A 15,433-nucleotide genomic window follows, 5' to 3' on the forward strand; every position below is an offset into this window, starting at 1 on the left:
GCGACAGTACAATGATTTACATACACATTTACGGCTCCCACCCTTCTCTCTCTCGCACACCAGATCTTGTGTGTCATTCAGCGTTTACCAGCAATCTCTACCGCTGCTTATGGCCCAAAAGAAATCCAATGCCAACTGGGTGAGGGCGCGTCCCCCATTGGATTCCCCCCATCGCAAAGATGTTCGTCTGGGTACAACCTGAAAAAGGGTGCTCTTCCACTCAATGTTAGCTCGACCTCACACTGGTCTCAGTGCTGTTGACACACCACACTTGTTCCTGTCCCTGGACGTCTGTCTTCACCGGGGCGATGGACCCGGATCAGAGGGAAAAGCAGCAGTAAGTTCTACCATTCCCTTCTGGCCCAGAGGTCCATGTCCCCCCCCCCCCCCTCCCTCCTAAACTGACTGTACTGGCCCTGAACTGTGTTTGCCTGAAAGGTATAGCAGCCGGCCGACAGTTGCGCTGGTCGGCCCGGCCTGGCCGAGACTCACTTGTCACGCACGGCCTGGATGGCCTCGGCGGCACTCTCATAGTTGTGCTTCTCCATGTGGCGGTACATGGTGCTAAGCTCCACCTGCCGCCGGAAGTAGATGTCCACGGAGCTTTGCTTCACCGTGGCATAAATGAACTTGTCCGATGGGTTCCTCAGCTGCAAAAGAAGACGAAAAACACAACATGTAACTTCTAACTTATTTACTAAATCGGTATTGTAATTTTATTGCAATTTATTTGTATTCATGCATCAGCTTTTAAAATGACACTTAAAAAAACCAAGAAAAAATCACACTAAAGAAAAGCTTGACTTAAGGATTGGAAATTCAAGGTTTCCTCATGTAAGTAATGCATTCATTTTGTTAAATTTCAGGTACATGGCCAACAGTTTATTTATGCGTGTAACTGTATAACATAACTTAAAAATGTCATATTTAAAGTAAAGTTCTGAGTTTAAAGAGTCTGCACAAACACAATGTTATGAATTTCATGTTTATGTAACTGGAATAAAGCTCATTTGATCGCTGAACAAAGTGTGGCCCAGTGAGTACAGGAGAGTGAGCAATCAATAAACATATGTAGGGAATTAAGATGATTTAACTGATCATCTATTAATAGTGAATTTATCACATTAATTCATAGTGATCTGATCCCTAGACATAGAAGAAATATTACAATTGACAATAGTATGTGCATCAGCAAGCAACTTTTTCAGCCTATGAATACTTGATGAAGCATCTGATTTGTTCCATCATTGTAAAGTATAACCATCATTATTATGAAGATAAAAGTGTTGTTGTGTCACCCTTGGGTCATTGATGCCGGTGATGCGCTCCTCAGGCCGGTCCAACACCAGGAAGGCAGCCAGGTTGGCAGTATAAGAGGCCACAATTATCATGGCAAATCCAGCCCACACCATGCCCAGGATTCTCGCTGAGAAGCTGCGCGGGGCACCTGTGTGGTGAGTCCAAGGTACACATTTGAGTGTCAAATGAGTCATTTGCAATCACTAATTGCTACATAAATGCCATCTCATTTTCTGTAAAGTAACATTTCAACCGCCCAGTGTTTAAAATAACTATTACCCAAGTAATTCAACTGCAAAAATAGCATCAACCTATACAACTAGATTATTAAGGATGCACTAAAAAGGGGAGATGAGGACACAGTCTGGAACAAAGAAATTACTAACAAATGTAGCCCACTAAAATATCCAGCATGAAAAGGATCTGCTGTAAGACAAATGAAACAAGCCGAAGTAACAGGTCCAAACTATTAAAAGACAAGCTGCAGCAAAAGCTGTCTTTGCAAAATGTGATTTCAAAGGACTTAATTTGTCATCCTCAAAGAAAAACATGACAGCAAGGCAACACCTCGAGCCCCAAACACCTTCACTGGTCTTTTAACACATGCAAAACTGTGTGAAGACTAAAGTACACAACAGCATTACCATGTTCTGGGAAAAAGGGAGCATTTAGTGCTGAATAAATGATGATTTGGACATTTTTCAGTGATGGTTTCTTTTTTCTTTTTCTTTCTCAGCGCACCTTCTCCAATTCCAGAATTCAGCAACACTCCCCAGGAGAACCACATGGCAGACGATAAGGTGAGGGCATCTTCTTCTTCTTCTTCACTGTTTACTTTAAATCTTCCAAACGGGCTGGAGGGAAGAAATTGGGAGGGTTGCAGGAGAGAGAATGAGAAATCGCCAAGAACCAGTGAAGGGGGAAAACCCTGGCAGCCCTAGGCAGGGAAGGGAACTGAAAAATGAGCGAGCTGAAGCAAGAGGAAGACGAACTGAGAAGGAAAACAGAAAAGTACGCTGCACAGGAACAGAGCGGTGGGATGGTTGGAGACAATCTTCACCTCTTGTTACCTTCAAGTCCACACCGAGGGAAGATCTGCAGCGCGCAGGAGTGTATGTGCACTCACATACACACAAATCTCATTCATTCAATCGTGATATACATAAACAGAAACATATGGGCACAGCCATACACACACAGTTTCCCTGTGTACCTGAACCGGTCTAGTAGGTAAAGCATCACCGCCACCACATGCACCGATAGACCCACCAGCAGCCACAGCGTGCTTTGGAACGGCTGCATGAACGAGTCCAGTGTACTGCGAGGGATTTCCTGGAAACACACATCGCAGTTATTTGAAGATTGATGACTCACAGTTTTAATTACCCCACATTTACATATTAGCTTTACTCAACTCATGTCCCTGCAGGCTACAAATCGTAAAGCACACTTTTTAAATTTGCTTGAGTAGTGTTGCAATCACAGTGATTATGGTCATGGCAAGTACTGACGTATTGGAAAAGTAACCCCTGCAACACCTCATATTCATAAGTGATGAAGTAAATACAGTTTGTATGTATGTCTTAGACATATGAATGTAATGAAAGATCATCGATACAAAAAAAAATCTGATTTCTGAAAAAGACAGTTGCATCTCTGGCTTGAGCCTTTAAAGAATGGTGATACATTATAGACCAATGGTGAATTTAAAATTAACTCCCATACAATTCACATGTTAAGATGAAGGATAAATCAAAACATGTTTACATTGAAATTGATCTGCAAATTGTGTTTGCCTTGTAGAAATGTAGAAATCTCTGCTTAAGTGCTGCTCACTTGAGTAAAATGCTGCTGAGGCCTCTTTTAGCGCGTGTTCTTTGCACATGTATGCATTGAAGCCAGCACAGCCATATGTTGCCTTGATTGTTTGCAAGTTGGCCTTTACCTTAAGTCATTATGAGGGCCCAGCCAGTTATGCCCTCAGTGCTCATGTAGACCCCAGATGGGTTATCCCAGATGGAGAGTGTATCTTGAGTCCATGTTTCAATCTAAAACGCCCACCACTAGCTCAAGTATTTTCCATTGATTTGCCCATGGGGTGCTCTAACACCTCCCCATTTAAAAGCCCATTATGCACCCATGCACAAATAAACACCATCTAGGCTGGAATATATTCCCCTTTGCTGATCATTTTGCTCTGTTTATGCTGAAATCTAGGTTTTAAGTAAAACTTGGTTCCATTGTGGAACTCAATGTTTTTGCGTTGGCATCCAATATCCTCTGACATCACGCTTAGGATGGCAAGCTAATATGCTACTATCAAAAGGATAATTTAGTCCAGCTGTGTTCCAGATAGAAAGTCATGCAAATATGGGGAATAAAACAGATTGTCATTGTTTGCTTCCTGATTACTGAACAACAGAAAATACAAGCAATTAGCAACTTTCTAGCTAACATTGAAGTTTGAAAGCAAACAATGTATTACTCTGAAATGCTACATGAATGCACATCCTGTCACATTGGTTTTACACAAAATATTAACCACACTGGACCTTCTTGTTTTATCTTGTAACATAAACAGTATCGTTAGCTAGGTAGTGAATAAATGCTAACGTTAGCTGTGGTCTAACAGTGGCTAATGGGTTCTTAAATATGTTGTTTACCTTAAATGTGGCCCTAATCCCTCAGTAGTGTGACATTAAAACAGTATCTGAGCATCACACCCAGTGAGTGACATTAGAGGACAATGGTTGCCATGGGAATATGGTGAATTGGTATTTGTGATAGATTGACAACTGATGGAAGTTGCCTTGGAGGCTTACAAATTCAAATGTTAATGATCCATACCAAACAGTAATGGTTGTTTGACATGACAGAGCACAACATTTACTAAAGTTGGAAACTTACCTTTTTAACGAGGATGGTGAGGCCTTGATATTTAAAGGGTTTCGAGAACTCGATGTACTGGGCTCGTTCGTTGTTTATAGTCAGCGGGGCCACAATCATGTCAGCAAGGCCCCCCAGGAGCTCTCCCATCATGCCATTCCACTCTTTCTTGTTACTGTTGTTTACCTAGAGTCCCAAAAGGAAGGTGTTAACATGAGAATGTGCTGTCAACCTGCTGTCGTCTAGACAACAGAATGTTTCCAGGCTTTCAGGATTTTGGATTTAGCCTTGTGGGGATTTCGGTTTTAGACATGCTTCACATCCTCGGAACCGGCTCAAAAGAAGATTTGTTATTTTTAGGAATTTTCATGCAGCGAAAAACAAGAAAAGTTTTCTTAAGTTGTGAGGTTTGTTTGTTGTATTTGAATGTATTTGCTACATACATACTCATTGTTTTTCTTCTGATTGTTTCCAAGTTGGATCAACGTGACATTAAGTTCTTTTTATATTACAACTTTGGCCCTGTCATCAGTGGTGATTTCTACTCAGTAAGTCATTAAGTGTATACATCTTGGACTGTTATACATGAAGTAGTAGAAGTCACCATAACATCACCAAGCAGTGAAAAGAAGCCATGTCAAGGTTACCATACTTTTTAGTCGATTTTACTCCAAATGGGTCCATGATTTACAAAATGAACATTATTTTGTATTGAATAAAGATTAAAATAGGCGATCAATACCATATCCTCCTTTGACATTGTTTTTTCAATGAGGTAAGAAATCAACCGCTAAGTAGAGTTACTTATTTTTTCTGGTTTCATACAATCAGTCGTTCTTCATGCCACCAGTGAAGTCATCTCCTGCTGGCCATTGGAAGCAATTCAGGTTTAAAGCACTTGACATTATGGCTTGACTTTTGAAACCAGGAAGCTACAGTCAATGAAACACATCAAATCATCGACGACATACAATTCAACTGCTGGACATTTTTATGTCTGTCTGCTTATTGCTTAACTCTTGATAGTGAGTGAGATCGGTACTGTTAGACGGGTTCAGTAAAAGGATTAAAGTTATGTGAATTATTGAATGTAAGACATTACGTTGAACCACACATCACATGCAAGGCTTTGACAAACTGACTCACTGTGTGTTGAACTTACGCGCTCTTGAGTTCCAAATTTCCCATCAGCCACCAGATGCACTTCGTAGGTGAAGTTCATGGTCATAGCCAACTTGATCAGGAGATCAACACAGAATCCATAACAACACTGGGGTACAATTGGGCGTCCTGTAACCAAACCAGCAAGAGTCTAAAGTTACAATCACTCTTAAGGAAACATGTGGGATTGTTTTGCTTTTGATCCGGTGGCGGCGCACGTAGACGGAACGGAATGCGGTGACACGGTGCACTGCAGACGACCACACACACAATCACGCTGTTTGCCAAACGTAGCACACACACCAAGCATCTCCCAGCAACCTCTCATTCTGAATGGCACACTCAGCTACATGCATACATATATAGATACCTACTGCATATATATGTATGCATCTCCAGTGGGTGTTTGGCGGGGTGCAGTAAAAGCACAGAGATAATATAAACGTCCCTGATGTGTTACCTGGGATGGTCTCATTGGGCCCAGTGCAGATAACCTTTTTAATTAAGACTCCATTTAATGTCATTTCTTCATGGCATGTTCCGTCCGGCTGAGTGGGTTTCACATACACAAATGGCTCCTGGTGTATCGTCACTATCTACAACAGACGGGACAGAAAGCTGTTTATCACAAAGCCAGAGCTGGATGTGTTTGATCCCGAGGGACTGGACTGCAGAACAGCAGGAAAGAACAAAATAATGCTTTGAAAATAACAAGCAGTTACACAAACAAAGTACAACATACAAACCCCCAGATACACATAAACGCAAAGACTCTGACAAATGAATGTAAAAAAAACTGACAAGGATACAGATGAGAGATTCTTTGCCGGCCTTTGACAAATTAAAAAAGATGAAAAGTCATACCAAATTTATCACTGCTGCCTTCATGAGCACAGATTAACTTCATTCCCCTCTGAGAATAAAACATGTCATCACATTGTCCAACAGGACCATATCAGCTGAGCTCTGCCTCTATCTGTGTAGACATGAATGTCACATTGAAGAAGGAACCCTACCTTTAATCGAGTAGACATCTGGAAGCCCTGTGGTTTCTCAGTCTCTCCCCCGGGCCAGATGATCTTCCGCTGATTGTTCATCACCACCTGTGAGGACGCCACATACATGTAGAGTATTATAGGTGAGTGCTGACAGAAGGCATGCTGCTGATGAGGCTCCAACACTGTGGGTGTACTCCGCTAATGAGTCAGCTTTATGTAATGACAGCTCAGCGCTTCTTTTATTTACTTCAGAGACCTCTGACTTATGTGTCATACCTGAGGCTTTCAGGAACTTATTATTATCCCACTAGAAAAACACTGAGTGCAAGTGCCGTTTCTGGCAGTGCAGACATTTTGTTGTGTTTGAATGCTTGGCCCATTAATATCCACCATTTACTGTTTATGAATGTAAATTGACAGAATAATCATAAAGTAACTAAAAAGCTTTTACCAGAGTTTTCAACCAAGTCTGAAAGTCTTCTTCTGCAGCTTTATTTTGCCCAGTTGTTATGAAGTGTTTTATTCAAGACTTAGCAGACTCCATTGATCTAGTAATGAATTAAAAAGAGCTCAAGGCTACAATCAGAGGCTAAAAATGTATTGTTATCATGAAGACCAGTACTCAAAATATGCAGTTTTAAACAAATAAAGGGAATTGTGGCTCTTTAAAAAAAAAGTAGGGCACCACATCTAACAAGTTTTCTTTACAAGAGCCTTTGTGTTTGTAGTTTAAGGAGTGAGGGTTAACATAAGGCTAAAGGTGTTAATGTTGTGTCACATCAACTTTTAGTTTGAATTTGGCAAATTTTTTCTTCATATTTTTCTCATCCTAACCAAGCGGTAACCTCCATTAGTGAAAAATGAAGCCAATGCAGAAGCGGAAAAAAAAAAACTGTTCCTTGAGTGTCCACTTGAGGCTGGCTCTAATTGCCCAGTAAGCCTCCATTAACATCCATTTTAAAATCTTTTTTTTTAAACTCATCCATTTTGATTATAAAGGAGCAATATGTAAAATATATTTGTTTTTGATATTCACGCAGCTAGATATCTACAGTTGGACATGTTAACAGCAGAAATAACAATGATTATTTTTTTTTTATATATTCAGAAAACATGCTAACCCTAAAGCCTGATCCAACTTAAAGTTATATGATGCTGCAGGAGCTACGTTGTAATACTAGCTAAACTTACTGGTAGGATGGTATCTTCACAATTCATTTGAGGACCTCCAGCAGTTTGACTTCTCATCAGCTGTGGTCTGAGACTTGAAACTTTAAGCCACAGAGGGCAGTAAAAGGCTGCTGCTTTTCATCCAAATGTTAAGTATTTTAAAAGCCATATTCTCTCTTGCCCACTCTGCATTCAGTCACTGTTAATTTTTCATGATCTTTCCATTTCATTATAGCAGTAGGAGATGTAAATATTTGAAATACAACTCAGATTCAGTGTGACAGAATGCAGCAGCAACTTTGGCAGAACTGATAGCTTTTTTTTTTTAGTAGATGACTATTCAGAAATGCTGAAGATATGACACACACCAGGGCACAATGTATTGAAAAGGAAATGTTGTTGAAAGTTACGTCAAGTCTCGGATCAGCTGTGTCAAATAAGCTTAAATTGCCTCCACTGGTTATATTACCTGTGTTCCGTTGTAGATTCCGACTTGAATGAGTCGACTCTTCTGGTAGTTGAGGATACTGTAGTGGGCATACTTCCTGTCGCCGTCGTCGTTGAACTCCACACGCCCTGTGAGGCCCTCTGGGTATTTTGATGACATCAGCACCCTGTGGCATGGGAATACGATTATGATTTGCTTAATTTTGTACACATGTGTTCATGCACGGACAAAAGGTGTGCTGTGTTAGGAGTAAACATTTTGCTTTTAAACGTTTGGAAAAAGGCTTTTGAATCAGTGTATGTAGCAATATGACTGGTTCACCAAATTACAGTAAATGTAGAAAAGAAGATGAAGATGGCAGAGCTGTGTCAGTATTCAACCGAAATGTTGTTCCTTTTTCTTTCACCTCATCTAATGAAAGCAGTGTGCTTGTTTTTCTGTTTTGATGAAGAGAAATTGCTCTAAATGGGTCAGTCATAATTAATTTGCCTCTTTTGGAAGAGAAAAAAAACAAATGAAACATAGACTATCCTTAAAAAGTCTTGAATCTGTTCTTCTGCAAGAGAGCTTTTAAAGATAGAAGTTAGTTGGAATAGACATTTTATTTGCTGGGGGACTTGCAGAGACAATCAATTTTAACTCTTAACATATATTTGTATTGGTGAAGCTTAGATCCAGTTTTGTTCAATTTTGAATATACCAGCCCCTGACAGTTCTGGCACTCTAAATGTACCACATAATGACAAACACAGAGTACATGCAACTCCTGAATACATATCTTGATTTGACTCACTTTTTTAATGACACTTTGACAAACATCCTTTTTTTTTAATGGGGGTTGTGCACAAAATATTTTTGGTTATCAGTAGCTTAAAATATTTTTGACCAAACCAATCAGAAATTGAGCCAACGTAATTAATAACACTCTTGTTAACAAAGAACTGAGAGAACCAGACATAAAGCACTGGGTTAAATTAAATAAAAGTACCTTAAGTTGTAGATTTATTGAACCAAGTCAAGTTCTCTGGTCCATAATAACAACACAGTAACGTAAATGTTGAAGGTATAATATGTGACTGTCAGAGAAGACCTTAAGCACCAGTCTCTCAGACCAAAAGAAAGCTTTCTTGAGCAATACTTCCTCTGTCCCTCTGCGCACAGCTTCTCCTCACCTGAATGTGGTGAGGTGTGACCTGTGGTGTTAAAAGCACTTTGAGTTGTCAGAAGACTAGAAAAGTGCTATACAAGCTCGAGTCATTTTACGATAGACCTTTTAGAAGATACATCTATATGAGATGTATTTGATTTCTGGTTTAACCACATTTATCGGACATCAGATAGAGAGAGAGAGAGAGAGTTGGGGGATGACATGTGCTTTGAGGACTACAGCCTCTTTACATGGAACATGCAAACTATCCACTAGGCTATCGGCACCCAAATGTTGAAAGGAAAAAGCTACATGATATGCTCTAGAAAAAAATCCAGCTGCTATTTTATGGAGCTAGTTTTCACATTAATTCTTTGTATTTTCTAAACTTTAAAGAAGGAGTGAACAAAGCCTCTTTGTGTCAAAGCAAAGCAGATGCCAAAATGCTGAATACCTGCGTTTTCTTTAATGCCCATCAGAGGGCCCCTCAACTGGTTGCAAAAAGAAGTCAGACTCTATTGAAGCAGATGTTATAAAGGAGTCTTTTACTAAGGTGTTTCATAAGCTCAGGAAACATTTTCCCTAAGAGTAAATGACCACAATAGTTTATTTAATTGTATTCTGCTTTTATTACAGCAAGAAGAGATGATGCACTCGTTGAAATGTGCAACGACAATAAAGTATTTATAAAGCATCTTTTTAATCTCAGGATAGAGTAAAAGCTTTCCTCATGTTCAAAGTTTATAGCTTCTGGCGCTCAAGAAAGACATAATGCAAAAGTCAAGGCTTTGAAATTGAAGTCTACAAATCAATGGGTAACATCATGCTGGCTATGCCATCGACTTACAGACTGTCATTATAGAATTCTGCATCAAACCATCAATAGTTGAGATGTTCACAGCTTTTATCATCTATGTCTCAAAAAAGGTTTTACAGCTGGCACAACCTTACCGTTTAAAGAGCGGCCCAGTTTTCCAGATGTTGGTGTTGCCCACGCATCCTCTCGGGGGTTCTGTGATGTTCTCCTTCTCAAAGAGCTCCTGGATGGACTGAGCCACCACGGCCACTGCATCATTGATATGTGCGGACTCATTCTTCCCGTTGATGAGCTGGAGGCCGATCAGACCTGAGACCAGGCCGACAGGGGAAAAGAAAAGATAATCACCAACCTGAGCCAATCATGGCACCTCACAGGATCCTTTTGCAATGCACAAAGTGGAATAAAACTTATAGGGTCTCCAATTTAGACATCCTGGATAAAGGTCAGACATCAGCGGTATGATCCATCTTCTTTGCCCGCTCATCTCAGGCAAGATAACCACCCCCAAAGAATACACACATCTTGTGATTTACGAGATGTGGCAACAGAAGTGATGGATCATTTTCCTGATGTTGCCACTGATGACCTTTTCACAGCATGTTAAAGGAGTCCCTTGAAGTTGGATGTATTTTTTTCCTGTCCTAACAGCTAAGGTTATGGGAGTCAGCACAGGCAGAGTAGTTTTTGTGTTAGGGACAAACAAAAATACCATAAGACCTAAACTTAAACCAAGCAACAATCCAACTTCAGCTAAGTTTTCTGATTGCAACCAGGTCCCTCTTGCTGGCAGACTCCTGAAAGAAGCTGCAGTGGAAGGTGAAGATATTGGACAGGACAACAAACGCTCTGCAGGGGTTGGTTGTGTCAGAGTGCCCGGGGGGGAAAAGACGATTGACATTTGTGAGCACAAAGTGTTAAAATACTGTGAGAGATTGGTGCGAAAAACCCAGGAATAGAGACAAGAAACTCTGTTGTAGCTTACCATTCTATCAGCTATCTGTCCCAAAACTCTCCATTCATAGTTCATTAGAAACCAGGGTATTAATACGGCAGAATAGGACAATGAATTGACCTTTGTATAATCCAGGATATACACTTTAAAACTAGAATGTACTGTAGATACACAGCCCATTGAAACCTTTAAACAAATAGTGCTTAAACGTTTAAATGCTCAACACAAAAACAAGCAGTTATACAGTTAATCATGTAATGCATCCATCGTTTAACGGTTAATCCCTCTAATCCTGTCGGTGTTATGATCGGCCTGTGAGTAAAGCCGGGGGTTAACTCGTGTATTCCCACTGATCTCTGCCGGATGAAACCTACCGTCTGGCGCCTCGCTCAGGGCTTTACCCGACATCTCCCGCTCGCCCACAAGCCACACGTAGCCCGAGCCCGTCATGTTGAGGAAGCGGGCCGCCTTGTACACTGCAGCAGCATCCTCCTCACTGGGAAAAAAAAAAAGAGGCAACTATAATTTATTTTTATTATCACAGAAAAGGATTGTATTCATGTTGAGGAGAGATGGATTACAGTGATTCACAGTTGTCTGGGATTAGTTCATGTCAGTGGATCACAGAGATTAAGTTACTTTGACATTGTTATAATAGCGTAACATTAAAGCATCCCTCCTTTTCTTAAAGGTTACATATTATGCAAGATGCACTTTACCATGTTTTCTAACACTAATATGTGTCCCTGTCCTCTACAAACCCTCCAATTATAAAGAGTCGTTTGCCTGCTCCACTTTTCAGAAAATGTGTGCTCAAATAGTCCGTTTGGGGATTTTTCCCATCATGAGATCACAAAGGGCAGTGACGCCTCCCTCAGGTGGGTGACACTCCCACAGCTAGGTGTTTGTTGTGACCTTTGAGTCTGCCTTTCCACCGTAAACAACAGGGCATGGAGTGAGAAAGCCCAGGCCACATCCCCTTTCAGAGAGGGGGCGTGGTCAGACACAGCTCATTTGCATTTAAAGCTACAGACACAGAAACTGAAATAGAGGGGTTTATACAGGGTCAGAGTGGATTATGAGAGAGAAACTTCAAAGACATGTCTTAGGGTCCTCTGAGACTTATTTAAACTTGTTGAAAAGGAGACCAATATGTGACCTTTAAATTCAGTTTTATCTGATTATTTTTTGCATCTCATACTTCCCTTAGAAAAGGAGACGAGGGGAGATACTGATTTAATATCTGAATTATTCTAAATTCCTGCTAATTCTTCTACCCCCATAGTAAATCAAATTCAGCAATTAAAAGTGTTCTATGAATAAAACTGCTGTTGCCCCTCAACATTAAATCTCTTTGAGACGAACCAAAAATGGAGCATCAAAGAAATGACCAATGCAGCATCTGGGACACCTCACAACATCCCAGAAATCTGTCAGAGACTCCATCAAAACACAAAATATCACCAGGAAGGGTTTGGTATTGCAGAGCATGCTTTCGGGGAGCTCTGTGACCATCTGGGTTGCAGGGGACGTTAGCCTTAGGGGCTTTCTGCAAGAGTGCTCATTAGCTTTCACCCAGGAGAGTGTTGTGTTGTATGTGGGACAACAATTCAATGCTGACGAGTTACTTTAACCCAAACCATTATCTTTTCCTCACATATACACAAGCAGTGTTGCTGCCAATGCCTTTTTAAATACTGAACCTTTCTCAAAAAGACACGAAACAAACGTATCAAGAAAACAATCAGCACTTAAGCTGGAGTAGACAATTTTGGAGAAACCAGCAAGAGTGAGCTTATTTTTTAAAAGTAAAACATATAAGTGTGCTCTGGTTTACTTGTGGTAAAGGATGAGTCCACAAGGGAGGATTAGAGTCAGGTACCCTGCCCATTACTGTACTATATTTGGCTACCATTCTTATGCAACTAGCTTGATAGCTATAGCTTGTACTGTAGAAACTATACCTAGTAAGCCATTAGCCTTTTTTACACTGATCCCACCCCAGTGTTGTAACACATGTCAGTCGTCACTTATTATTTGTGTCCTAGTGTGTGATTTTATTTTAGCTGTGTCTCATTTCGGGGGCAAGCATCCTTCAAAGCATGCATCCCAATAAGGACTCCGCCCTCGTAGCCTGTGTAGACTGCTAAGGATGATCTGAATTGAGGTCAGATCCACAGAGGATTCAATGTGTGCGTCACCAGCTGTTGCACACCACCCTTACCCCCCAATTTCTTAGTCCTGTCGCCTAGATACCTCAACAGCTGCACAGGAACTAGCCAACATACAATACCCTGATTATTATCGCCAAACAATTTACACAAATTTAGATTTATGAAGACCAAACCACTGTCCCTAATCTTTATGAATGAGCTAACAGATGCCATAACATTGAAATGTGTTCAAACTTAACAAGCCTTTGATTTAAAATGCTACACTCAATCAAGACTTCTGACTCTCTATACTTTGCTCTCTATTTATTTTTTATGCATCCTTTGATGCGTCCGTATGACAATTCATAACTGTAAAGTCAGACTTGGATTATGAAAAAAGAGTTTTGAAAGAAAATTGCTGGCAATGAATCTTGGGATTTGTTGGCCCACAAAGGATATACTGGATGGGTCCTTCAAAAGCGAGGTAAAAAGGGACGCATTTGTCAAAAGGAGCCTTTGAAACAGGACAGCCTTCGACCCACCGCTGTGATGTAATCAGCCTTCAAACACGCACTCTGAAGGATGAAGCCCCTACACTGGGACATTCCTATTAGGTTACGATTATGTCCAAATGAATGGACTTATTACCAACACATTTATAGATTTCTTTTTTTTGACAGAGTGTCTTTGTAGTGGAGACATGTTCAACAAATACATTGCCTACCCTACCCTACTTTGAATTGAAAACAAAAACAGCTGCTTGTTGTAGCCTGTATCTAAGTCGTATTTATAGGGTTGAAATGTTTACTCAGGGATAAATAACTTACCTGGCGGACAGGATGATGACTCGGGCCTCCAGCTCTTTGGCCTCCAGCAGCAGAGCAGTTAAGTTAGTCTCCTGGCTGAACTGGAGGACTTTCTCTGCCTGTGATCGGGGCATAAGAAAGGTCAAGCCAGCTACTTTTCTATACCTCAGACACCATGCTGCCTCTTTACCTGCTTGGTTTGAGCTTGGCCGATTTTGTTTGAAAACGGGAGACAGAGATAAAAAGGAAAGCGATCCAGGGGAACCGGCTGAACTAAAAAAAAAAAAAGCTTTAAGGGAAAAAAAAAACTTTTGCATTTGTTTGCATGCAAACTGAGGGTTATCAAGGCTCCAAAGAAGGACGTGCATGTGTTAGGTAGGGGGGAAGAAGAAGGTCAATGCAACCAGTAACTAAAAACGGGTGAAGGGGGTGAGGAGGACGTTTTCCCCCAACAAAAAAACTGCTGAAAATCAGGGAAGTGCTACAGAACAGGAGGAAGTAGCATCTGGGAAACGGTTTTGTCCCACACTACCGGTTCTCCACAAAGGAATGAACTTGCAAACTCTTTTTGAGTGTGAGTGTGTGTGTTCAGAGTACATGCATTCCTTTATTGAAGGAGAAAATGAAAATGATAAAAGCGGGGCGCTGTTCACTGCTTTCTTTTTTTTTTCTGGAATGACCGAAAATTATAGATTTTTTCACAACAAAAATCATACTTCATTTAAATCATAGGGAAATGTCTCAAAGTAAAAAATTAAAGAAAACACGTGCTACCAAGAGAGGGACATTTCTGGGTCGGCTGGTGACTGGTTTGGGCTGGTTTCTAGTTGCTACGATTGGAAAAGTTGGTGGGCGGCGTGCATTGACCATGCAAATATACCTTAGGTCCTCGCTTGTTGTCATAGGACAGTTGGTCGAGGTTTTCATAGTTCCTTTTTTTATTCTGATGAGTAATGTGCACAGAGAAAATATGCAGACACAGAAAAATATTATAAACAGTTGAAAATGGAGGGCAGTAAAGCATTCCAACAAATCCCCACTTTTCTGCTTCAAATTGGGACCTTTAACAGTGGGGCTTGCAAAAACATCTGAGATGACTGCACTTGATTTATACTGAAATCACATTTACATGCTCATAATATCATCACTAATGAAGATAAAGGGAAATGCAAAAGACGTATTCAACGCATAGTTTGATAGGAAACCCTAAAATGCATCTTGTTAGCCATGTGATTAGTTATGAAACCCTTACTGCAAACAACCAACACACACCAGAAACGTGACTTTTCAAAAGTACCATCAGATTTCACACACTATATCAACACACCATGATATCCAAAGTGTGATCTTGATTTTTTTTCTAGCTAAAAAGCATTAAGAGCTTATTCAAAACAAGAAAACACATCAATCCAGCCACCTGTTGACGTTGAACTATCTTTGTTAATGAGATGCGATGTGCCATCTTTAGCAGTAGCAGCTTAGAGTTAACAACACTTGGAGCAACTCAGTAACCATCTTGACATTCTGCAGATGTTTATTTGATTCATGTAGATTTAATGGCTCGAGAAATTATGCCACAACTACAGCTGCCAA

The 15,433-nt window shown here is 40.5% G+C and overlaps 1 protein-coding gene across 4 annotated transcripts in view; it reads right to left on the reverse strand.

Annotated features, from left to right (window-relative positions):
• Positions 1–15,433, reverse strand: part of grin1a (glutamate receptor, ionotropic, N-methyl D-aspartate 1a) — a 38,069-nt gene that overhangs the window by 12,942 nt on the left and 9,694 nt on the right. For 2 of the 4 annotated variants that reach the window (XM_061061850.1, XM_061061852.1), the window contains exons 4-16: positions 14,721–14,783; positions 13,862–13,959; positions 11,256–11,377; positions 10,061–10,235; positions 7,984–8,128; positions 6,363–6,449; positions 5,807–5,942; positions 5,348–5,475; positions 4,207–4,371; positions 2,513–2,631; positions 2,041–2,153; positions 1,299–1,447; positions 493–650 (exon numbers count right to left, since the gene is read on the reverse strand). In XM_061061850.1, coding sequence (XP_060917833.1) covers positions 493–650; positions 1,299–1,447; positions 2,041–2,153; positions 2,513–2,631; positions 4,207–4,371; positions 5,348–5,475; positions 5,807–5,942; positions 6,363–6,449; positions 7,984–8,128; positions 10,061–10,235; positions 11,256–11,377; positions 13,862–13,959; positions 14,721–14,783 — 1,658 coding nt within the window. The remainder of the gene's footprint in view (positions 1–492; positions 651–1,298; positions 1,448–2,040; positions 2,154–2,512; positions 2,632–4,206; positions 4,372–5,347; positions 5,476–5,806; positions 5,943–6,362; positions 6,450–7,983; positions 8,129–10,060; positions 10,236–11,255; positions 11,378–13,861; positions 13,960–14,720; positions 14,784–15,433) is intronic. The other 2 variants (XM_061061851.1, XM_061061853.1) reach the window with 1 other exon arrangement.

This window comes from Labrus mixtus, chromosome 17, assembly GCF_963584025.1.
Source record: "Labrus mixtus chromosome 17, fLabMix1.1, whole genome shotgun sequence".
NCBI classification, from domain to species: Eukaryota; Metazoa; Chordata; class Actinopteri; order Labriformes; family Labridae; genus Labrus; species Labrus mixtus.